At 42.6% G+C, this 23,800-nt stretch overlaps 1 protein-coding gene across 1 annotated transcript in view; it reads right to left on the minus strand.

The window, feature by feature from the left end:
- Positions 1-1,439: 1,439 nt before the first annotated feature.
- The window catches only part of DRAXIN (dorsal inhibitory axon guidance protein), a 38,313-nt gene continuing 15,952 nt past the window's right edge, over positions 1,440-23,800 (minus strand). Inside the window, exons 2-7 of the mRNA XM_074306265.1 lie at positions 21,836-22,259; positions 16,176-16,366; positions 12,773-12,884; positions 10,057-10,146; positions 7,542-7,631; positions 1,440-3,213 (exon numbers count right to left, since the gene is read on the minus strand). Coding sequence (XP_074162366.1) covers positions 3,101-3,213; positions 7,542-7,631; positions 10,057-10,146; positions 12,773-12,884; positions 16,176-16,366; positions 21,836-22,247 — 1,008 coding nt within the window. The 5' untranslated portion in view covers positions 22,248-22,259 and the 3' untranslated portion in view covers positions 1,440-3,100. The remainder of the gene's footprint in view (positions 3,214-7,541; positions 7,632-10,056; positions 10,147-12,772; positions 12,885-16,175; positions 16,367-21,835; positions 22,260-23,800) is intronic.

The following is a 23,800-nucleotide window of genomic DNA, read 5'->3' on the forward strand; positions in this document are numbered from 1 at the left end:
TGTAGAGAGTGAATTAATTCCCTGCTACCTCCCCAGTCATCCTAGTCATTAGGACAAGCCATGGAGGAAAAAAACACTGGAGCGATTAAACCAGTTCTGGTCTTTTTCATAATCTCTCCCACCAGGAACTCAAATTAGTTTATTGTTCTAGCGCATCTAAATAGCTTCTTTCTCACTTGAGTGCTTGGTTTTTGCTTTATTTTTCTTCCATAAATTATGAGGCCAATTTATAGATGTGTTCTGGGTTGCACATATGTGCATCGTCTCTCCAATCACAGGCCAAATCCTATTTTCATGAACTCCAGCCACTAGCTTAGCAATTTAGCTTTCCTGGAAATCAATAATATATTGAATATTTCTTGAAATAGGAGGTGGTCTGGGAAAACCTGGAAGTCTAGTCTAGTTCCTACTTAGTTCCTTCTGAGTCAACTTGGAGCTGCCAGCTAAAATACAATGGTATGATATTTGTTTGGCTTACAGAGTGGACAAGGGGATGCATCTTTTACTGCATTAGTGTTCCTGCTCCTTGCAATTAGGGCACAGTTCTCTACATAGTAGGCACTCAACACATATTGGCAGTCTGGCTAAAGAAAGTCCTGTGGCAAGTGAATCTATTACTGAAGATGGGACAGAGACTGGACCTGTGATTTAATTGGTTATGGGGAACTCCCAGGTGAGGAAACACCTCTACCCAAGTTCTTTCTCAGATCACCGAGAGCCCTGGGCTCTGATAACACATGGTATGTGTCAGAAGAGAGATTTGAAGCTTCTTTTTCTTTTATTCAATATAGGACTCCTAAAGTCATTGTAGCAATTTTTTTTTTTCTGGGTAGCCAGAAACAAAATTTGAGTCAGCACTGCTATTTTGAGGCTCCTTAACATAGCATTACAAAGCTCCCTCCAAGCAGTGCCTTAGCACTTGAGATTTCTAGCTTCTATAACTCCAGGATTACAGTTATCTAGATTTAAAGCAGGTTGGGGCAACTAGGTGGCACAATGGAATCAGGAAGATCTGAGTTCAAATGCTGTCTCAGACACTTGACTCTTATTAGCAAATCACAATCCCAATTGCCTCGAGAAAACAAACCAAACTAAACAAAAACAAAGGTTGAAGGGGGGATTGTGGGATCCCAGAGCCAGAAGGTGGCTCAGAGATTAACTAGTTCAACTTTTACCTAATTAAAAATCCCTTTTATGACATGGTCTATCTACCCTCCTCCATTTGAAGACTTCCAGTGGTTAGGAAACCATTACTTCTAGGGACAGCATATCCCCATTTTTCGTGAGTTCTAAATGTTAGGAAGTTTTACTTTTTCTTGAATCTAAAACTACCTCTCTGTAACTTCTAGGATCTTTCCTCTGGGGCCAAAGAGATCAAATCCAATCCCTCTCCTATGTGATAATAAACTTTATGCTCCCTCTAAATCTGGGCTTCCTAACTTGCCTTTTAATTTGCCTTTTAATAAAGTGTGTGTGTGTGTGTGTGTGTGTGTGTGTGTGTGTGTGTGTGTGTAGGTAACAGCATTTCAATATAACTGGTTTCCTTTGTAATTCTTTTTGTTTTCTTTTATGCATTTAAAAATATGATTCTGGGAAGGGGTCCACAGGCCAAAGGGAAACAAGACACACACAAAGGTTAAGGACCTCTCTTCTAGGTTTCCCTTCTCCAAACTAAACATCCTGAGTTTCTTTACCAAGCAATATAAGCCTTGATCCCCCTCTGGGCACTCTTCATTTTGTCAACATTCTTCTTAAAAAAAAAAACCATGGTGCTTGGAAAGGACTATGATTCTTCAGATGTGGCTTGATCACTGCAGAGGACAATAGGACTATCACCTCCCTTATCCAGGTCTTGGTGATCATCCTCAGCTTTGTGAAGGACGATTCTTAGAAGAGCATTGGGGGTAGCCTCTATCTCAACAGAGAGCAGGGCTAGAGGAAATGGGCTTCCATTACTTACTTCCATTCCTGGTAGTAAGGGTGACTAGACATTGCATGACTAGACCCTGGACTTCCCATGGGCCTGGAAGAAAAAGAGGTCTAAAGAATCCTAATTCAGATTTCTAGATCAGACTGGAGATTCACGGAGGTAGGTTTTGTAGTGTTCTATGATATGGTCCATACTTAAATCAGTAACATGGGAGACCAAGAACTTTATTTGACTACCATGGACTTGATACCCCTGGCCACTCAATTAGCTTTGTTCTGTTCTGTGGTGGTGACTCCTAGCCAACTGTTTTTACAAATATGTGCTTTTAGCTATAAGGACTGGAAAGTTGAGTATGGGACCTAAAAGGGCAGATTTAAATAAAAATTAGGGGGGGAATGAATTCTGAAACACATACTCACCAATGATGTGTCAAATTTGTACCTGAAGGATCTCATGGGATCATTGTACATCCATTAAAAGCTATTGTCATTTAAACTAGAAACTCCCAAACAATAGGGATCAGGTTTTCTCCAATCACTCTGTACAAACAAATACTGAGTGGGGTTTTTGTTGTTGTTGTTGGGTTTTTTTTTGTTTTTTGACGAGGGAACACTGTGATTTAGAGGAGGAGGACAATAAGAAGGCCCTAATACCTAATCCAGCCATAGACTTTACTGAGACACGTCTACCTCTCTCCTACCAAAGAAGCAGAAAAGCACCGAATGTAAGTAAATGTCATCTTTTCCTCTTCCCCTTCCCCCAGGTAAATTAGCAGAGCTAACGATGAATTATCTCTTCCTCTTCTGTAGATATTGCCAGTGGTTCATGTTCATCATGGTGGTGAAGTACCTTCTGGCGACAATAGAGGTCACTCTTAGCATTGCCCATCCATTGTAAATAATGGCAAGAAGATAAAGGAAGTAGGGTGTCTGGAGTAGTGGGTTGGTTCCATCGAGCTGTTCAATGCTTCATTAAGCCCAGGGGGTCTCAAATCCCACTCTCTAGTCATTCTCTTTTCATAATTGGGTTGTCCCGGTTCCGAACCCCCAACAACCATCTGGTCCACTCTGGCTTTCCCCACGGATGGTTATACATGATTTGCCTTTTCCTCAAACCTTCCAGAGCACGGTCCACAGGCAGATGGGGAAACTGAGCCATCACGTGGGTACTTTAAACGTTGATGAATGATCCTTGGTCCCCGTTAATGGACTCTGGCTCCACACATCGTCCTTTTCTCCGAGTGACTCTTCGGTTACGGTGAAATTTGGCATAGCAGCGGAGTCCTGTGCAAAAGTAAACAAAACAGAAGGGTGAAGGAGGTGGGTGAAGGGACACCTGGGAAAGAGAGAAGCTCTACGTGCACCCACAGTGTTTAAGCATGCACTCACATACGGGTTCTCAATGGCCTTTCAAGTCGATTTTGCCTCAAAAATCTAGATTCCTGTGAGTTCTTCTGTAGATGAGTATTTTGCTCTGGGGGCTCTCTCCAAGGACTCATGAGGAGAATCTCCCAGATTCTTAATGCAGATTGAAGCCTATTTTTTAACTTACTTTCTTTTTTCTTGTTCTTGTTATTTTGATCTATATTATCTTTCACCATAGGACTAATACGAAAAAATATTTTGCATGATTGTACATATATAACCTCTATCAAATTGCTTGTCTCCTCAATAAGGAGAGGGAAGGAGAGAGAGAATTTAGAACTCAAAAAAAATTGTAAAGATTTTTTTTACGTGTAATTGGGTAAAAAAGAAATTATTAAATGAAAAGAAATAACAACAAAAAAGAAACATAACCCCACTTCCCCCAGGGAGGATGTAGGGGCTTAAGTCACGTGGGGCTTACTTCAGAGGGATTAACTGAGCAGATGGAGCCTGGAGAGCCTGCAGGTGGCTGGAGGGTTGCAAATCAGCCTATCTCTGCCCTCCACATACCCGCCCAAATCAATAAAGCAGAAAGAGGAGGTAGGGCCACCTGCAACCTGCAGGCTGTGCCTCCATCTTGCCTGTTGCTGTTGCTTCCGAACAGACAACAGGGGGGATCTGGGAGCCAAACTCTGAGTACAAACAGCAGGCAGTTGGAAAAGCAGATTCCTAGGTTCCAGGCCAGGGTTTGTCCATGGGTTACTTCGGGATATCGGGACGTTCATTTGCCCCCTGCTTCCATTCTATTCCCCAATATCTTTCCCAGTAAAATGATCTTAATCATCCTTCATGTTAGAAGTAACAAGTATAATAGCTGGCAAATCATGATAGCTGATATTTAGATAGTGCCTACTATGTGCTGGGCGCTGTACTAAGTGTTTTACCAAAATTATCTCATTTGATTCTCATAACAACCATTAGGAAGAAAGTATCCCCATTTTACAGATAAGGAAACTGAGGCAAACAGAAGTTTTTAAGTCACTTGTTCAGGATTACACTAAGCCCTTGCCTCCTCCCTGAGGGAAATGGGAGCTATTTTTGAAGGGGAAAAAAAAAAATTAATGGAGGGCACTAATCCTGGAGACAGTTAAGTGGAGCTAAACTTGAAGTAGTTTTCCTGAGTGTCTGTCACTAAGATAAGGAGGAAAAGTAGTAAGGGTAGCAGCCCAGATTTTAATTTCGATCTTGCTGGACCAATTAGCTGTAGCAATGGAGCACCAGTTCTGGGTCTGGGGTCAGTAAAACCTCCATTCAAATGTAGCCTCAGACACTTCCTAACTATGTGACTCTGGGTAAGTTACCTCACCCTGTGTGCCTCAGTGTCCTCATCTGTCAAATGAGCTGGAGAAGGAAATGGGAAACCACTCCAGTGTCTCTGCCAAGGAAACCTCAAAATGAGGGCAAGAAGAATCCGACATTGGGTAGCTAGTTGGTGCAGGGAATACAGCATCAGTCCTGAAGTTCAAATCTGACCTCAGACACTTAACACTTTCTAGCTATGTGACAGAGAGAGAGAGAGAGAGAGAGAGAGAGAGAGAGAGAGAGAGAGAGAGAAAGGAAGGAAGGAAGGAAGGAAGGAAGGAAGGAAGGAAGGAAGGAAGGAAGGAAGGAAGGAAGGAAGGAAGGAAGGAAGGAAGGAAGGAAGGAAGGAAGGAAGGAAGGAAGGAAGGAAGGAAGGAAGGAAGAAAAAGAAAAAAGAAGGAAGAAAGAAAAAAGAGAGAGGGAGAGAGGGAAGGAAGGAAGGAAGAAAGAAAAGAATTGGACATGATTGAAACTGAACAACTTCCTGAATTCAGTCTCAGCACTCTATCCACTGTGCCACCTAGCTACAAATGACATTAGAAGTTGATTAATTTATTACTATGATGGCACTTTTTAAAATACTAGATTGGGATTTAATTTTTTGGAAACTCTCAATGAAGAAACTCTGTCAGCCAAAGCCGCTTTTTCTACATCTCATTAATCCTTCCTAACAACCCCATGAGGCAGATTTTATTGTGATTTCCATTTTAGAGTGACAAAATGGAATCAGAGAATTTAACTGACTTGCTGGGGATCCCAAAGCTAGCAAGTGCCAGAGACAGAATTTGAACTCAGGTCTAGTGCTTTACTTCTCCACTTACCCTGATAACAGAGAAGTCTAAACAAAGCTGATTGTTGTGTGCACTAAAACTAAAAGAGCTGAAGTATCTGTCAGACGGGTGCTGAAAATCAAGTTTGGGCCCTTCATGGTTGTGGGGTCTTTTGTATTGAAGGAGATTACCTTCCTTGGCCAAAGCACGCAAAACCTGGACTTTGGGGGTTAACCCTCCTTGCACTCAGCAAGGTTGAGTGCTGGAGAATCATAGCTCTTGGGGCCAGACTCAAAGCCTTTTTGGCTCAATGAACCCAACCAAAGACTGAACCAGCAAGGAGAGCTTTCAAGAACTCAAGGTCCCCTTGTAAGGCATCAAAGCACTTTAGTGGGGAGGTAATACCTATGAAGAACTTAGTTCAAATCTTGACTCATATTTACTAGCCGAGTGATAACTTTAAGCTTCAATTTCTAAAACAGTTCTTGTGTCATAGGATTGTTGTGGGGATCAAACAACATGCACAACCTTATATAACATATACATAGTCAATATAATATATCCAAACCTTAGCTATAAAGTGCTATATAAATAACTATTTGCTATTATCACCAAATACAGACACTGGTGGAGCTGGAAGCTTAGAGCAACAATTCTTAAACTTTCTGGAATATGGAAAAAGCTCTTTGAGCCTGAGTCCTTAGGCAAATTTTCTCTACTGACTTTCCTCTGAAGGAAATTCAAAAAGGCCCCTTTCTCTATTCCCAGCCCCACAAAGGAAAAAGGATATCGGCCAACAAAACTTCTCAACCATGGGACAGCTGAAGAGAAGAGCTAGGAAATACTCTCTGCCCATATGATGAGGAGACTCTCAAGAAGGAATGGCACCTAGCTTTTCTGATTAACTAAATACTTCCAACTTCTTTTCTAAGGATACACATAAATTTTTACATTCCCTAGCCCCAAAAAACAAGAAGCCTTTAGCCTGAGCTCCCCTACAGCTAGAGCAAGCTCTGGAACTAGGTACTTGTGGGAAATCATTTTTGCTGAATTTCTCCCCATTTTTTAAAGCCCAATTCATATTCTCACCATTCCAAGGAATATAGACCTCACATAACTATTTATTTATTTTGCCATGTTGTGTTTGTATAGCACATTAAAGTTTTCAAAATACTTTGCATCCATTATCTCTTTGGAATCCCACAACTGGATGAGTTAAGGATCCATTTTTATAAATGAAGAATATGGAAATTAGAGGAGTTTAGGATGATGTTGATGATGATGATGATGATGATGATTAGTATTTATATAGCACTTTAAGGTTTACAAAGAAATTTATAATTATTTTCTAATTTTATTCTCATAACCACTCTAGAGGTAGGTGCTCCTATCATTCCTATTTATAATTAGACAAACAGATAGTTTAAGTGACTTGTCCAAGGACATAGAGCAAGTAAGTGTCTGAAGCAGGATCTAAACTCAGGTCTTCTTGACCCCAAATTTATTGTTGTCCACCGAGCTACTTACCTGTCAATATTATCTCTCTATAACTGAATGAGTTAAGAATTAATTTTACAAATGAGGAATCTGAGAAGGAAATAGGAATGATCATAAATGATAACGATGATGATATAAAATACTGTAAGGTCTGCAAAACGCTTTATATAAAATCTCATTTGATCTTTATATCATCTTGTATTACAGGGGCTATTATGATCTTCAATTTAAAGATGAGACAACTGAGGCAGACAGAGGTAAAGTGACTTGACTAGGACCATACAGCTAATAATCGGCAAAGGCAACAGTTGAACTGAGATCTCCCTGACTTCCAAGTCTACCAACCGATCAATCAATAAGTATTCACCAGATGCCTACCATGATCCAGGCGCTAGGAATACAGATACAAAAATGAAATCTTCTCTGCCCTCAAGAATCTTATACTCTATCAGGAAAAAACATGTACAAATATAATTAAATATTAAATCGATCCATTTTGTCATGATGTCTCCTAAAGTCCTTATTATGAGAAAGCAGTATGAGAAGTAGGACTTCAGGGTTCCCTCCCCATCTTACTCCAAAGGGAACAGCAAAAGAAGGAGGCTAGAGAAAACTTACCTTCCATGCACATGCAGTCATCAAAACATTTGTTATTAAGGCCTCGGTTATGAGGTTTGCAGAGATGTTCCCGTAAGTCACAGCAAGACCCTGCCATGATATCAAGCATGATGAGAGACACACCAGGCAGAGCTCCTCTCCCACTCCACCCCGAGGGACTGTCCCCCTTTAGAGAGAATCCATCATTTCCATGTCAGGGAGGCAGCCCCCCAGTGCTGGGCCCAGAGAGGAGTGCAGGGGGCCAGCTGGTCTGGAGAGAGACCATGCTGGGCTTACTGATGGATGTTATCCCCTCCTGGGAGGCCAAAGATGCCCAGCTGCCGGAGGCTGCTTATTGATTGCCGAAGAAGAACAAGCTGCGTGTGACCTTCTCCAGAACAGAACTGGCAAGCCCAGCAGAATCAGAGAACTTTAGAGAAGCTCTCAGATCGTTGAATAGAGACTAATAATAATAATAATAATAATAATAGACAGTTAGCATTAACAAGTTAAAAACTCATGGGCTTTTTCTGAAGGATTTCAAGCCTTCGGTGGGCAGGATACTGGTTTCTCATAAAGTGAAATGTAAGTTGTTATTATGGGTGAAGATCTGCTAGTTATATAAGATGTGTGATCTCTCTTTCATGGATGTAATAGCTATGTATGCCAATATTTAATGTCTTATGTACTACATACACAACATGTATTATGTACTGCTATGAGTTAATATGGGTTAAGATATGCATGTATTAGTACTGATATTTAGTACTTTTTATTATGTATTTAGTAATATATGAGTATAAAATATGCTAGAGGGCTGTGTATATATGTTCTCTCTATAAATGTGCAATACACATGGATTAAATGTATTAATAAAAATATAGCTTAAAAGTTTGTAAAACACTTTACAAATACTACCTCATTTTATTATTTTTTTTTCCTTTTGTGAGAGTATTGGGGTTAAGAGACTTGCCCAGAGTCACACAACTAGGTAGTGTTAAGTGTCTGAAGATGAATTTGAACTCAGGTCCTCCTGACTCCAGAGCCAGTGCTCTATCCACTGCACTACCTAGCTGACCCCATCTCATTTTATCTCGACAACTTTGGGAGTTAGGTGCTATTATTATTCCAGTTTAACAGAAGAAAAAACCAAGGCAGACAGAGATAAAATGGCACTCAGTCACAGAGCTAGGAAATATCTGAGACTAAATTTGAATGCAGGTCTTCTTGGCTGGTGCTCTACAAAGAAACTGAAGACCAAATGTACCTACAAGAGTTGTCTACCTGCATCACTGGCTGTGCTAATACAACAGCCAAATTGTTTTTAAAGAATTCTCAGAGTTTTTTAGCATCATAATTTCATACACATAAAGAGTACTTTACAGCTTTCAAGGTGTTTTCTTCTCTTAGGCTCAGTTTTCTCATCTGTCAAATGGGAATAATAATAGCTTTTACCTCCATGATTACTATGAAGATCAAATGAGATACCCACATAAGCTATGTGAATTCAGCACATTGCAAAGATCTGTATAAATGCTAGCCAGTATTAACACAAGTGGAATGAACGACCAGTCTCCTGCCATTTCTGTGCCTTTGTTCACCTCCTCTGTCATGTCTAAGATGTCCCTTTTTTCCCACCACCATCTCTTCAAATCCCCCCTTTCCTTCAGGGCTCATCTAAGATCTCCTCATTTCCATGAAACTCTCTGACTCCCCTCTCCCAATTAAGACAAGCTTTCTCCCCTTCCAATTTTACATAATTATTTTTTGGTCAAAACATCTCCTTTCCCCTAATGGCTGGCTTTGGAGAGTGGGGAGAAGGAATAATAAATTTCCCCTCTTTGGAGGTCTTCAAGCAGAGGCTGAACAGCCTCTTCTCAGAATACTGGAGGGCTTAGACTCCACAGTCCCTGAGGTCCCTTCTAACACTAAGATTCTATGATTCTGTTATCTCCTCCACCTTGTATCCCAGCTGATCTGGAGATGGCTCTCTCCTACTCCATCCCCGTTAGATGATAAATAGACAGGGCCATGTCATAGTTCTCCCTGCATCCCCAACCCATAGAAGGCACTCAAAATAAATTTTTTTTTTTAATCAAACTAGGCAAAAAACAAACAAAAAAAAAAAAATCAGTCAACCAGTTGTTTGGTTTCCATGACACCAGGACCTTTTTGAATCCCGTCCCACCCCTGCCATGTGACAAGCAGGAACAATTTGTCATGGAAAACAGCTGTCAAATTTGCTTTGTGACAGGCTTGACAGCCATCATAGTCAAACAGGTGGCAGCATAAACATAGGCTTCATTCATCACTCCCTGAAGATCTGTTGCCTGGGTGACGGGATGAGGGCAGAATTTGGCCCCCCTCATTTCAAACAAAAAAATTGTTAAATTGAGATTCTAGACAGAGGCTATCTCCAACTCTGCCATCCTTAGGGAGCACAGGCCTTCGGGGGCAGGATTGAGGACCACCTCCCTCTTCCCTTCTCCACCCTATTCCCTGTAGAAGATTCCCTGATGGGATGGAGAGGAAGTACCTGGGGGGCAGTCGAGATGGTGGTCACAGGGTTCCTCCTGAGTTGCTGAGGTTTCATTGCCATAGCCTGGGCTTTTACTCTGAAATTTTTCTGAAGGGGAGAATAATCAGGGTGAGAAGGTTGACAGACAGATCCCTCTCTGCATCCCCAGCCCTCCTGTGTTGGCAAGCTGCCGCCCAGAGTGTGAGAAAGAATATTCCCCAGTCCTGTCCCCCATCCTTCAGGATTACCGTGGCACTCTGGGGATTGTTAGAGCTGCCACAGAAAGGCAGAACGTAAGACATGAAAGGGATCTTAATGGTCATCTAGGAAATCTGTATAGGAAAGGAACCCCTGCAACATATTCTTGGGTTTTAGAGAAAATCAAATATAGAAGCACAGAATTTCAGTTAAAAACATCACATTTGATAGAGAAAGAAACTGAGGCTATTCCAGACAGTTTCCCTGCTTACAGTACAGGGGAATCAGAAAAGTGGTCTATTAATCTCTAGGAGACTCTTGAGATGGTTTTTGTGACGTTGTTAGGGAATGATATAACATTAAGACACTTTATGCAGTGAAAAGGTGGATTCTTTCCATTCAGAACTGTGGGCAACATTTGCCTTAAATCAATCAAGCAATGCCCCTGTGGAGGGGCAAGCACTGGATTTATGGATATATGGATATGGATATATACTGCTCATGCCCTCAAGAAGCTTACATTTTAGTTTAAATTTTAATTTTCAAAATAGATGTCTAGATAGTTTTCAACATTCATCCTTGCAAAACCCTGTATTCCAAATCATTCTCCCTTCCTTCCCCTCAGCCTTCCCTTAGACAGCAAGGAATCCAATATATGTTAAGCATGTACAATTCTTCTATACATTTTCCCACAATTACCATGCTGCACAAGAAAAATCATGTCAAAAAGGAAAAAAAAAGAGAAAAAAAGAAAAAACAGGAGTTTACATTTTATCAGGGAGATAACAAAGTGTATACATATACACATATATGTATATAAAATAAATATGATATAATTTTTGGAACTAGAGAATCTGAGTGATAGAGGAAATTAAAATTTTAAGAGGTAGGAGGAAGGAGGAAGACATTCTAGGTAAGGGACCCCAACCTGAATAAAAATAAAAAAATTTCTATCATTTTAACATATTTTTGTACTGTACCCTATATTGTGTTATACTCCCAAATAGAACTATTTCTAGGCAGCCAAATGGCTCATAGTGGAGAACTGGTACTCAGACTGGGGACAGGATCAGGGAATGTTCTTCCCCTTCAAATTCTGGGCAGCAGCCTCAGACACAGGCTAATTCTATTATATTCTTCAAGTTATTCCACCACTGTCTGCCTCAGTTTCTTCATCTGTAAAATGGAGATAATAATAGCACTTACTTTCCAGGATTCATTGAGATAATGTTTGCAAAAAGCTTTGCAATTCTTAAATCTTTATATAAATGCTAGGTATTCTATGGACTTAGGCTTACTTGGAGTATAAAGGAGACATGCTATATAATCTTGAGTTATAAAGATTGAGCTCCTACAGACAGGTCTTTGGGTCTTTTACAGATAGACCTCAGTCATCAGTGCATAAAAATATAAAACAAACTAGAAAGTAATGAAGAGAAGGTCACTATTTGTTGCTGATTTCAAGTTCTTCATCGTTCTGCAGGACTTGGACAGCTGGTGGAGTGCGAAGATCAGCACATATGGAGCCAGAGTATCTGATTTCAAATCCTGGTTCTGTCCCTTACAAATGACACTGGGGACTTCCTGCTCTTGTCCTCAGTTTTCTTAATTTACCGGGTTCTCAGTTTTCTCATCTGTGACAAGGGTTTTGGACTGGATGACCTTTGAGACCCATTCCAGCTCAAATTCTCATGAATTTGAAAGGCCAACATATAGAAGAAAAATGAGAATTATTCTGGCTGGCCCTAGAGAGGACTAAAGCCGCAGGTAGAAGGTACAGAAAAGAGGTTTTATCTTGATATCAGAAAGAAATGTCCTCATAGAACATTGTACACGGCAACAAGGTTTTGTTGTGATGATCAATTCTGATGGACGTGGCTCTTTTCAACAATGAGGCGATTCAGGCCAGTTTTAATTAGACTTGTGATGGAGAGAGCCATCTACATCCAGAGAGGGGTGGGGACTAAATGTGACTCACAACATAATATTTTCACCTTTTTTGTTGTTGTTTGCTTGTTTTTTTCTCTTTTTTTTTTCCTTTTTGATTTCATTTTTCTTGTGCAGTATGATAATTGTGGAAATATGTTTAGGAGAATTGCACATGTTTAATCTATATTGGATTAGTTGCTATCTAGGGGAGGGGTTGGAGGGAAGGGAAGGAGAAAAATTTGGAACACAAGGTTTTACAAGGGAGAATGCTGAAAATTATCTTTACATGTGTTTTGAAAATAAAAAGCTATTACTTAAAAAGAAATGAACTCATAATTGGATCTGCTTCTTAGTGGAACCTGCCCTACAGGTAGAGGTTAAATGACTTCTTCAAGTAGAGTTTGGCTGGCTGTTGGTCGGGGTACCATAAAAGGGATTCTGTTGCAAGTAGAGGCTAGATTCCTGGCCTTTGTGCTCCCTTCCAGCTTGGAGATTCTGTAATTCTACAAATCGGATTCTCTCCTTTTAGCCCCAAAACCTAGAAAAAAAGCACAAGTGAGGTTGAACCAGGAATGAATTGTGAAGAGGAAAGACAAGAAAGATATACCTTTCTTCTTAGCAGAGGGCCACATGTCAGGTTTTAGGTCTTCATAATCAGTCCAGTCAAACAAAGCCATGTCCAGAGTGGGCATTACATCTCCATCAGGCCGGATCCGAGCCTGGAAAAGACAAGGTAGAAAGATCAGCAAATCATTTAGGTTGAAAAAGAAAAATTAGAATTGGAGAAACTAAGGGCTACATAGGAGGGGCCAGTGAATCATTTAATCTATTAATAAAGCATCTCTGATCAAGAGGCATTTTTTGGGCTCCCCTGGACCCCAAAGTCACTTTGTTCTAGGGTTTTTGCAGCCATTTGGTTAGGATGCCTGATGTCTAAAACCACTGGATTATGCTGCTCATAAAGTAATTATTCATTAGCTTCTATAAAGTGTAGCTACATCTCACTCCCTTTCTAGATTAGAGGTTCTCAACATATTTTTGCTTCATAGATCCCTTGGATAGTGTCTGGTAAAGCCTTTGGAACCCTTCACAGAATAAAGTCTTTAAATATTTACAATAAAACACATAGGGATTACAAAGAAAAACGATTTACATTGAAATAGCCTGAAAATGTCACAATGGCTCCAGCTCTTTCAGGATTATGTAGAATGATCTGTGTGACTTTTAGTAATTTCTTTTAGTAAGGCATTTGTATATATATATATATATATATATATATATATATATATGTGTGTGTGTGTGTGTGTGTGTGTGTATGTATGTATATATATGTATGTATGTATATATATATATGTATATATATATATATATATACATATATACACATGCATATATATATATATATACCTTCCCCCAAGGTCCATGAAATTTTTCCATCTGTCTTACTGTAGAACCTATGTGTTTTTTTTCTCTAATCTTAATTAGATTGTGAGCTCATTGAGATCTAATTGTTCACCTAATCCAACCTCCTTTTTGTACATATGAGAGATATATGGTTCCATGTCTTCATTTTACAGAGAAGGGAATTGAGGTACAGAGACAAGAATTGTGTTGTCCAAGGTCACACCACTAATTATTGACAGAGCTAAGGGTAGAACCTCTTCAGTTCATTTGAGGATTCCTCTTTCTTACTCTAAGAAGGACCCAAAGGGGAAAAAGGTTTTACTCAAGGTCACACAAGTCATTCTAGATCATATTAAAGGAATGTCCTAGAGTTGATTGTTAAATTTTCAGTATGAACATATATACTTCAAAAATCAGCAAATGTTACAAATTGGATCTTGATTTATTATTTTTGTTGATTTTTAGATTTAAGAAAGTGATGGAGAAAATGTTAACAATGCAAATTAAACTTAAAAAAAATGTCTTGTGCACATTTTTTGGAGAGCCAATTGTTAAACATTTACCAGCACACTCTTGGAGCTAGAGCTCACACAGAATGAGCCAGACTTCCTTTGGATACCCTATGGATTTTATCCCTACTGTAGCTCAGGATTGTTGAATTCGAGTGATTCACCAGCCTTAACCTCAACTGGGTCAGAGAGTACAAGTATGGACTATAGCACCCAGCTTAATTCCTTCATTTTACAATTGTAGTTTTGTCTCTTTGTGATCCTGTGTGGGGTTTTCTTGATAGGCAAACTATCCTTTGTTCTCCTAATTTGCTTATGGTATCACTCTTTATTCCCAAATCATGTACCCATTTTGACCCAATTTTGGTATGGGGTATGAGATTTAGGTCTATGCTGAGTTTCTGACACATCATTTTCCAGTTTTCCCAGCAATTTTTGTGAAATAGTGAGTTCTTATCCCAGAAACTGATTTCCCCATTCTATTTCTTATACCAAATAGTTTTGATAACTGCTGCTTTATAATATAGTTTTAGGTCTGATACTACTAAACCACTTTCCTTCCCCATCCCCCAATTAATTCCTTTGATATTCTTGGCTTTTTGTTCTCCCAGACAAAGTTCTCCCATGATCCAGGTCATGAGCTGGAATTGAACTCAGTTCGCCCTGATTCCAGGCCAATCGCTCTTCCACTATGTCCCCACCCTACTGCCCTCATTTCAGAGGAGAGGCTAAATAAATAAGTAGTAAGCCTCAGAACTAGGATTCAAAGTCAGGTTCCATGACTAGCAAGTTCAACCTTCTTTTCACTATATGAGAACAAACAACGCTTTCCTTTAGCTGGCAGTCAGTGATACGATCTTTTCTACAAAGAATATTTCAACCAACCTTAAGTACCCAAAAAAGAAGAAAGTTTGAGTCCCTGCCCTTCTCTTTCTGGCTATGGTTGATCTCCTTTCCCCCAGGACCACTTTCCCTTTCCTAACATGCTTCCCTTTCTCCTTCTAGAACAAAAAATTCCATTAAGAATTTGAGAATAGGAGGGAGTGGGGGGAAGGAGGGGGAAAATTGGAAAAAAAGGTTTTGTAATTGTCAATGCTGAAAAATTATCCATGCACATATCTTGTAAATAAAAAGCTGTTATAAGGAAGAGAGAGAGAGAAAGAGAGAGAGAGAAAGAAAGAAAGAAGGAAGAAAGGAAAGGAAGAAAGGAAAGGAAGGAAGGAAGGAAGGAAGGAAGGAAGGAAGGAAGGAAGGAAGGAAGGAAGGAAGGAAGGAAGGAAGGAAGGAAGGAAGGAAGGAAGGAAGGAAGGAAGGAAGGAAGGAAGGAAGGAAGGAAGGAAGGAAGGAAGGAAGGAAGGAAGAAAGAAAGAAAGAAAGAAAGAAAGAAAGAAAGAAAGAAAGAAAGAAAGAAAGAAAGAAAGAAAGAAAGAAAGAAAGAAAGAAAGAAAGAAAGAAAGAAAGAAAGAAAGAAAGAAAGAAAGAAAGAAAGAAAAGAAAGAAAGAAAAGAAAGAAAGAAAGAATCTGGGAATGGAGCAACTAGGTGGCGCTGTAGTGGATAGAGCAACAGTCCTGGAGTCAAGAGGACAACTCAGATACTCACTAGTTCCAAGACCATCCCAACCAAGTCATTTAACCTTATTTGGGTAAAAAAAAAAAAAAAAAAATCTGGGGAAGCCTACAGATTCTTTCTTAAAATCATGTTTTTAAATGTATAGTATGTATGCTCTATCTTGCTTAGTCATGGTTCCCAACCCCGCCTCTGTCACTGATTAGTGGTGGTCCTTCTCTCCCTATACCTTTGTTTCTTCATCCTCCTGGGAGGTTAGGTGGCACAGTGCATATTACCCTGCATCTGGAGCCAGGAAGTCCCAAGTTCAAATCTAGCCTCAAATATCATTCACCCTGTGCACTCTTCACCTGTCAGCTTTAGTTTCCTTATGTGCAAGATAGGGCTGATAATAGCATTTAAGTCTTAAAATGAGATATTTAAAAAGGACTTTGCAAACTTTGACAAAATGTTAGTCATTTTTAATGAAAATGAAGGGTGGAAGGCCCTCCAGGGGGCACTAACTCTTCCTGGGTCTCTGATTCCTTACCAGGGGCCTCGGGGAGGTAACGGGCAGAACCAGCGACTCCTCGGTGGATGCCGCTGTCTCGAACGTGGTCAGGAACAGGATGGTGGGGGCCAAGCTGGTAGAGGATTCTTCCATTGGGCCATAGGGTGCCAGGTCCTCAGAGACTTCCACCTTCTTGAACAAAGAGCTGGGTTTTGGATCCAGACTTCTGCCTATCAAAAAGAACATTGAGAGTGAAGTTATAAGGACCTTCTTCCCATGCTAGTGACTGATCAAAGTCAATTAGGTGACCTCTCTGGAGATCACAAAAACGAGGAATCAGAAGGGATCAGAAGGGACCTCAAAGGAATCTAGTCCAATCTATCCTAGGTAAGGATTCCCTCTGTGACTGAGTCAATGAGTAATCATCCAGCCTGTTTTAAGCTAGGGAGAATTCATGGAGTAATGAAGGGGAGGGGAAGGGAAGATTTTGGAGGAGACTGCTGCACCCTGGGAGTGGGGTGTGGGTGGGTGTGGCCCATGGGCACTGGGAGAATATAGCAGAGAGGGGTCTTATTTGGAAAAAAGATGAACAGCAGGTAACTATATCCTCAGGGCTTTTTTACATGAGAAAAATGTTTTTGGCTTTAACACCCAGACAATTTGGAGAATGTAGCCTTAAAAAAAAAAACACCTAAAATTGGGAAATGTCACAAACTGGGAGGGATCTCTGCATACATAATGTCTGAACTGAAAAAGATCACAAAATGTTAGGGAGGGCCCTTAGAATAGAGAAAGTCAGAGCTAGGAAGGCCCTTAGAACCCAGGATGTCAAAGCTGGGAGGGCCCTTAGAACCCAGGAGGTCAGAGCTGGGAGGGCCCTTAGAACCCAGGAGGTCAGAGCTGGGAGGGCCCTTAGAACCCAGGAGGTCAGAGCTGGGAAGGTCCTTAGAACCCAGGATGTCAAAGCTGGGAGGGCCCTTAGAACCCAGGAGGTCAGAGCTGGGAGGGCCCTTAGAACCCAGGAGGTCAGAGCTGGGAGGGCCCTTAGAACCCAGGAGGTCAGAGCTGGGAGGGCCCTTAGAACACAGTGTCAAAGAACATAAGAGATATGTTAAATATAATGTAATGTAATCCCCTCATTTTCCAGAGGCCTAGAGAGATGATTCAGTTTGTCTAGGGTTTTCCCCTCCCCCAGTTTGAACCAGGAGCAAAGCCTATCTGTTCTGCAGCCCCCAGGGATGTCACATTGCTCCTAGTTTAGTTTTATCTCATCTTAGTGTCCTCTGACTTTATGATAGAATTATTGTAGGTGAACAGTGAAGTAAATTAAATTACAATGTCTGGTGGAGGAAGGTTGCAGAAGCAAAATTCCCTTCTCCCCAGGGCTTAGCTCGGTGCCTGGAACATGATTATCACTTAATAAACATTTGTGACCTTCCTGAGTAGCCCAATAGAGATGGTGGTGGAGCTTCTGAGGGCAACTAGCTTATCAGCAGCAGCCCCAGCATCAGATCTGGGAGGCACCTTAGAAGTCATCTAGTCTAGCTGTATTCCTCCCTCCCTCCCTCTTTCTCTTCCTTCCTTCCTTCCTTCCTCCCTTTCTTCTTTCCACCCTTCCTCCTCCTTTCATCTCTCCCTCCCTTCTTTCTTTCTTTTTTCTTTCTTTTACCCTCCCTCCCTCTTCCCTTTTCTGATTTCTCTCTCTTTCCCTCTCCTTGTTTCTCTATGTTTCTGTCTCTGTCTCTCCCTCCTTCCCTCCCTCTGTGTGTGTGTGTGTCTCTGTCTCTCTGTCTCTCTCTGTCTGTCTCTTTCTCTCTTTTTTTCTCTCTCTCTGTGTCTCTCTGTCTCTCTCTTTTTCTCTCTGTGTGTCTCTCTTTTCTCTCTCTGTCTCTCTCTCTCTTTTTTCTCTCTCTCTCTCTCTCTCTTTTCTCTCTCTCTCTCTCTGTCTCTGTCTCTCTCTCTCTGTCTCTCTCTCTCTCTCTCTCTCTCTCTCTCTCTCTCTCTCTCTCTCTCTCTCTCTTTCTCATTTTATAGACATAGAAGTGAGACTATGATCCCCAGTGCTTCTCAATACCCAATAACAAAACCAACTGTTTCTCAGAGCAGCTCCATGTAGAAACAGCCCCAGACTGAGATCCCAAACTGTGGAGAACTCAGACTTGGCTTGGCAAGCCCGAGTCGTTCCGGGGCGCCAGGCAGAGAGAATTGGGGGGGGGGAGACTCACTCCCCGTGTGATTTGCATTTGCTCATTCCATCAGTAGATCTTGTCTGTGCACAGAGGGTGACGCCAAAGGCATCTGTTAGTTGTCACACTTGAAGACATTCAAGGGAGGAAAATCTCAGCTTTTGCTGCAAAGCATGGAGAGCTTCTTGGCAAGAGCCTGCATGAAGCCCGAGGCTTCCTTCCCTTTGGCCACTGTGGGTTAGAAAGTCCCTTTCCTGGAAAGCCCCGAGTGACAGCTCAACCCCTCAGTGGCCAGATGCACCTGTCAGCAGTGCAGAGAACCAGGCCTTGCTTGTAGTTCGAATTTCTGTCTGAGTGCCAGTGCTAAGCCTCAACTGAGAAATATAAGTTAGGTGCTACTCTTCCAGTCTAAGCAACTGAGAAATAAAGTGACTTTCCTAGAGCCACATAGCTAGTGAATCTGAGGTAGGATTCAAACTCAGAGCTTCCTGGGCACCGTGGATAGAGCACTATCTACTAGCTGCTCACCTGGAATTAGGAGAGGCCTAGGTATAAGCCTTTCTTCTAATTATATGAGAAGTCATTTTCTGAGTATCAGTTTTCTCATTTGTAAAATGGGGGTGATATCTTATTCCCTTTAAGCTTAGTGCTTTTCCTCTCTCGATGATCTCCAGATTATTCTGTACATTTCTTATTTGTACATAGCTGTTTATACGTTGTCTCTCCCGTTAGACTGGGAGCTTCTTGAGGACGGGGCTGTGTCTTGCCTTTCTGTGTATTCTGTGTCTAGCACAGAGCTTGGCACATAGCGCATGCTTAATAAATGCTTGTTCCCTTCCCTCTCTCCTCCTCCTCCATTTATTCTCTACCAAAATGGAAAGAACAGTGCATTTGGCCTCAGAGGTCACCAGTCCAATTGGGCGCCAACATTTCCTATCAATAAAGCAATAAGCACTTATTAAATGCCCACATGGGCCGGACAACATGCTGTCTTTACAGCAACATCCTGTGTAATCTTGGCCAAGTGGCTTACCCTCCGTTTAATTATCTATACAGTGAATGAAGGGGTAGAGACCAGGACCCAAGATCGACTGAAGGAACTGATGATGTTCAGCCTGGAGAAGGAAAACCATGGAACCAGGGATGGGGGAGGGAGGCGACAGAAGGATAGCCATCTTCCAGGCTAGCAATCCTAGGGAAAAGGGATTAAGATTTGTACTGCTTCGACCCCATAGGGCCAACCCAGGGACAAAGGATGGGGGTGCAAGAGCTAGATTTAGGCTTGAAATCAAGAAAAACTTAAAAATTATTGTTGTTCCAGCAATCCAACTCTTCGTGACCCCATTTGGGGTTTTCTTGGCAAAGGTAACGGGGGTGGTTTGTCATTTCTTGATCCACTTCTTACAGATAAGGAAACTGAGGCAAACAGGAATAAATGACTTACCCAGGATCACACAGCTAATAAGTATCTGAGGCTGCATGTGAACTCAGATCTTCCTGATTCTAAATCAGGTACTCTATTCACTGTGCCATCTTGCTGCCCCTCCTAAAAATTATGACTGTCCAAAAGTGAAATGAGGAGCCCCAGGACATGGGAGCTCCCCCCCTTCTTTGGAGATCTCCAAATAAAGGCTTAAAAAACATTCAGCAAGATAGACTTAAATGTGAAAGAGGCTCAGTAACCATCTAATGCAACTGCCTCATTTTATAGCTGAGGAAACTAACTAGACTAGAAGCTAACTACCCAACTAGCTAGACCAGCAGCAGCTCAGAACCTAAGTAGTAAGCTGGCTAACCACCCAATTAGCTAGGCTAGTTAGCAGCTCACTACCCAACTACAAGCTGGTTACCTACCAAGAGGGGACATGGCTTGACCAAGGTGACAGATAGAACTGGGGAGTGATAATGTGGCAGAGTTGGGATTTGCACCCAAGTCTTCCAATCCAAATGGAACATGTCTTGCTCTGGCATGATTTGGAAGAACTGGCTTCTAAGGTCCCTTCTGCCTCTAGAATTCTGTGATTCTCTGGATGAGTTAAGCTAGACCAGAGCGGGGTAACCATTTTTGGGGTCCTTAGGCTAGATCAGAGGGGAGTAACCATTTTTGGGGTCCTTAGGCTAGATCAGAGGGGAGTAACCATTTTTGGGGTCCTTAGGCTAAATCAGAGAGGGGTAACCATTTTTGGGGTCCTTAGGCTAGATCAGAGAGTAACCAATTTTGGGGTCCTTAGACTAGATCAGAGGGGAGTAACCATTTTTGGGGTCCTTAGGCTAAATCAGAGAGGGGTAACCATTTTTGGGGTCCTTAGGCTAGATCAGAGAGTAACCAATTTTGGGGTCCTTAGAGTAGATCAGAGGGGAGTAACCATTTTTGGGGTCCTTAGGCTAGATCAGAGGTGGGTAACCATTTTGGGGGTCCTTAGGCTAGATCAAAGGGGGTTTACCATTTTTGGGGTCCTTAAGCTAGATCAGAGGAGACTAACCATTTTTGGGGTCCTTAGGCTAGATCAGAGGTGGGTAACCATTTTGGGGGTCCTTAGGCTAGATCAAAGGGGGTTTACCATTTTTGGGGTCCTTAAGCTAGATCAGAGGAGACTAACCATTTTTGGGGTCCTTAGGCTAGATCAGAGGGGAGTTACCATTTTTGGGGTCCTTAGGCTAGATCAGAGGGGAGTAACCATTTTTGGGGTCCTTAGGCTAGATCAGAGGAGATAACCATTTTTGGGGTCCTTGATCATTCCAGTGAAGCCTCTGGACTCCTTCTCAGGACACTTTTAAAGGTGTAAATTAAATTGCACGGGATTACAAATGTTGCTGAAAATTAAGATGTCATTTTTTCCCATCTAAGTTCACAGATCCTTGAACTCCCAGGTTAAAAAGTGCTCTGAAGTAGATGATCTTTAAGGTCCCGTCTCCTAATATAATGAGCCTCTGTTTTCCCATCCAAAAAGCGGGCGCTCACACTCACGCCCACGCACGGGTACACACATGTGTTTGCACATACACGCATCCACACGCTCGCGCACACAAACACATGAGTGTGTACATACACGCGCACACACAGTGCGCATCCACACGCTCGCGCACACACACGCGCACACACGGGTGCGCACCCACACGCTCGCGCACACAAACACATGAGTGTGTACATACACGCGCACACACAGTGCGCATCCACACGCTCGCGCACACACACGCGCACACACGGGTGCGCACCCACACGCTCGCGCACACAAACACATGAGTGTGTACATACACGCGCACACACAGTGCGCATCCACACGCTCGCGCACACACACGCGCACACACGGGTGCGCACCCACACGCTCGCGCACACAAACACATGAGTGTGTACATACACGTGCGCACACCCCCGCTCACAGGCGCACGCGCACACACACGGTGCGCACACACACGCTCGCGCACACACACGCACACACACGCGCACACCCGCTCACACTCGCACGCACATAAAAGTAAAAGTCCGGGCGCTGCGGGCGCGGGCTCGGATACCTCGCGGTTGCTTCGCTCGGTCCCTGCGGCGCTTGTGCTCCCGGCCGGGCTTCCTCCCTCTTTCGAACTGATTGTCCCTCTCGGGGTAGGGGAACTCGAAGCCCAGAAACACGTCCTTGCCCTGCAGCAGGCCGGCGGGGCCCGGCAGCCCGTCCCCGGCGCGGAGCATCCCCGGCAGGCCGGAGGCGCCGGCCCGGCCCGGCACGTGCGCTCGGCCCTTCTTGTGCGGGCCGTGTTTCCGCGCGGGCCGCGCCCGCGCCCGCCACAGCTCCGGGCTCTGCCGGTTGATGTTGTTCTCGGGGACGTGGCTTTCCTCGGGGGCGGAGTCCAGAGCGCCGGTGAAACTGGGGTCTGAGAGGACCAGAATCCAGAGAAGGAGCGCCAGGGAGAAGCAGCTGGCAGACGCGGCCATGGTCCTGGGCCCCTGCGAGGAGATGGGCAGAAATCACACTTAGAGTAATCAGTCAGCAAAAGGGCACCTACTGTGCGCCAGCAAAAGGGCACCTACTGTGCGCCAGCAACTCGCTAAATACTCAGCTCTCAACTCTGGATATTTTCTTTTCTTTATTCCCCTGAGGCAATGAGGGTTAAGTGACTTGATCAGGGTCACACAGCTAGGAAGTGTTACGTGAGGTCACATTTGAACTCAGGCCCTCCTGATTTAAGGGCTGGTGCTCTATCCACTGCACCACCTAGTTGTCCCCGATTCATTTTCACTGGCTGTCCATCATGCTTGGAATTCTCTCCCTCCTCCTCTCAGCCTCCCGATTTTCTGGGCTTGCTTCAAGTCCCAGCGAAAAAAATTTCTAATGGCTTTCTCCTGTTGGTTATGTCCAGTTTATGCTGAGCAGAGCTTGTTTTTAAAGGGGTGTTTGCATATTGACTCACTCTTTGGACTGCAAGCTCCTCGAGGGCAGGGACTAATTTTTTGCCTTTTTTTATAGCCCCGGTACTTAGCACTGGGCCTGGGCACACAGCAGTCACTGAATAAATGTTTAATTGACTGATTGATCCGGACTGGTAGCGGGAGCTTCCTCATGAAGTCCGCATTCCAATGAAATTAAAGATTTGGTTCACAAAAAAAAGTTCCAGACACTGTAGAGTCCCTAAATCCACCATCCCATATATAACTTGGACAAGTCCTTTAACATCCTTGGCCCTCAGTTTCCTCAATTGCAAAAAGCACCGGTTAGTTGGTCTAGTGGATAGAGCACTGAGCCTGAAGTCTGAAAGACCTCAGTTTAAAGGCTTACACACTTACTAGCTACATAACTCATCTACCTCAATCTCTCCATCTGTCAAATGGGGATAATAACACCACCTACCCCTCCCAGGGTTGTTATGAGGCTCACACAATATTTGTAAAACTATTTGCTTTACAATAAATAAAAATGTTAAATTTTAATATAATGTTAGAAATTATATAATATAAATGTATATAATATATATTACATAAATATGTAATACAAATATACATCTATAAATGTTAGAAATTATGATTACAATTTCAGTACAATTACAATTCAAAAATATGATTACAAGGGAGTGGTAAACTCAATGGTTTGTGGGGTTCTTTCTAAAGTTCCAAATCTATGGCCCTATGTGTAATCTTGGGAAAGTCACATAAGCAACAGGGTCTTTTTTCTTGTCTTAATAGGAGAGGTAGGAGTGGAGTCGGACCCTTCCACTTCTGGGATCCCTTTCAGCTTCCCAGAGGCCTCCTGCTTCCCATACATTGCAGAAGACTCAGGGAGAGGAGGATTCACTGGGGCTGCTGTTTGGGAAGGCCCATCTGGAGTGACCAGGCTGCAAGACATTATCCCTTCCCATCTCTATTCCCCCCTTCTTAACCCCTCCATTCACATTATGGCCAAACAAATACAGCATAGGGTTAGTGTGGCATGATTGAATTTTTACGACCTCCCTGGGGCCCACTCTATATTGCATGATTCTTCCTTACTTGAT

The sequence above is a fragment of the Sminthopsis crassicaudata genome, chromosome 3 (assembly GCF_048593235.1).
Source record: "Sminthopsis crassicaudata isolate SCR6 chromosome 3, ASM4859323v1, whole genome shotgun sequence".
NCBI lineage: Eukaryota > Metazoa > Chordata > Mammalia > Dasyuromorphia > Dasyuridae > Sminthopsis > Sminthopsis crassicaudata.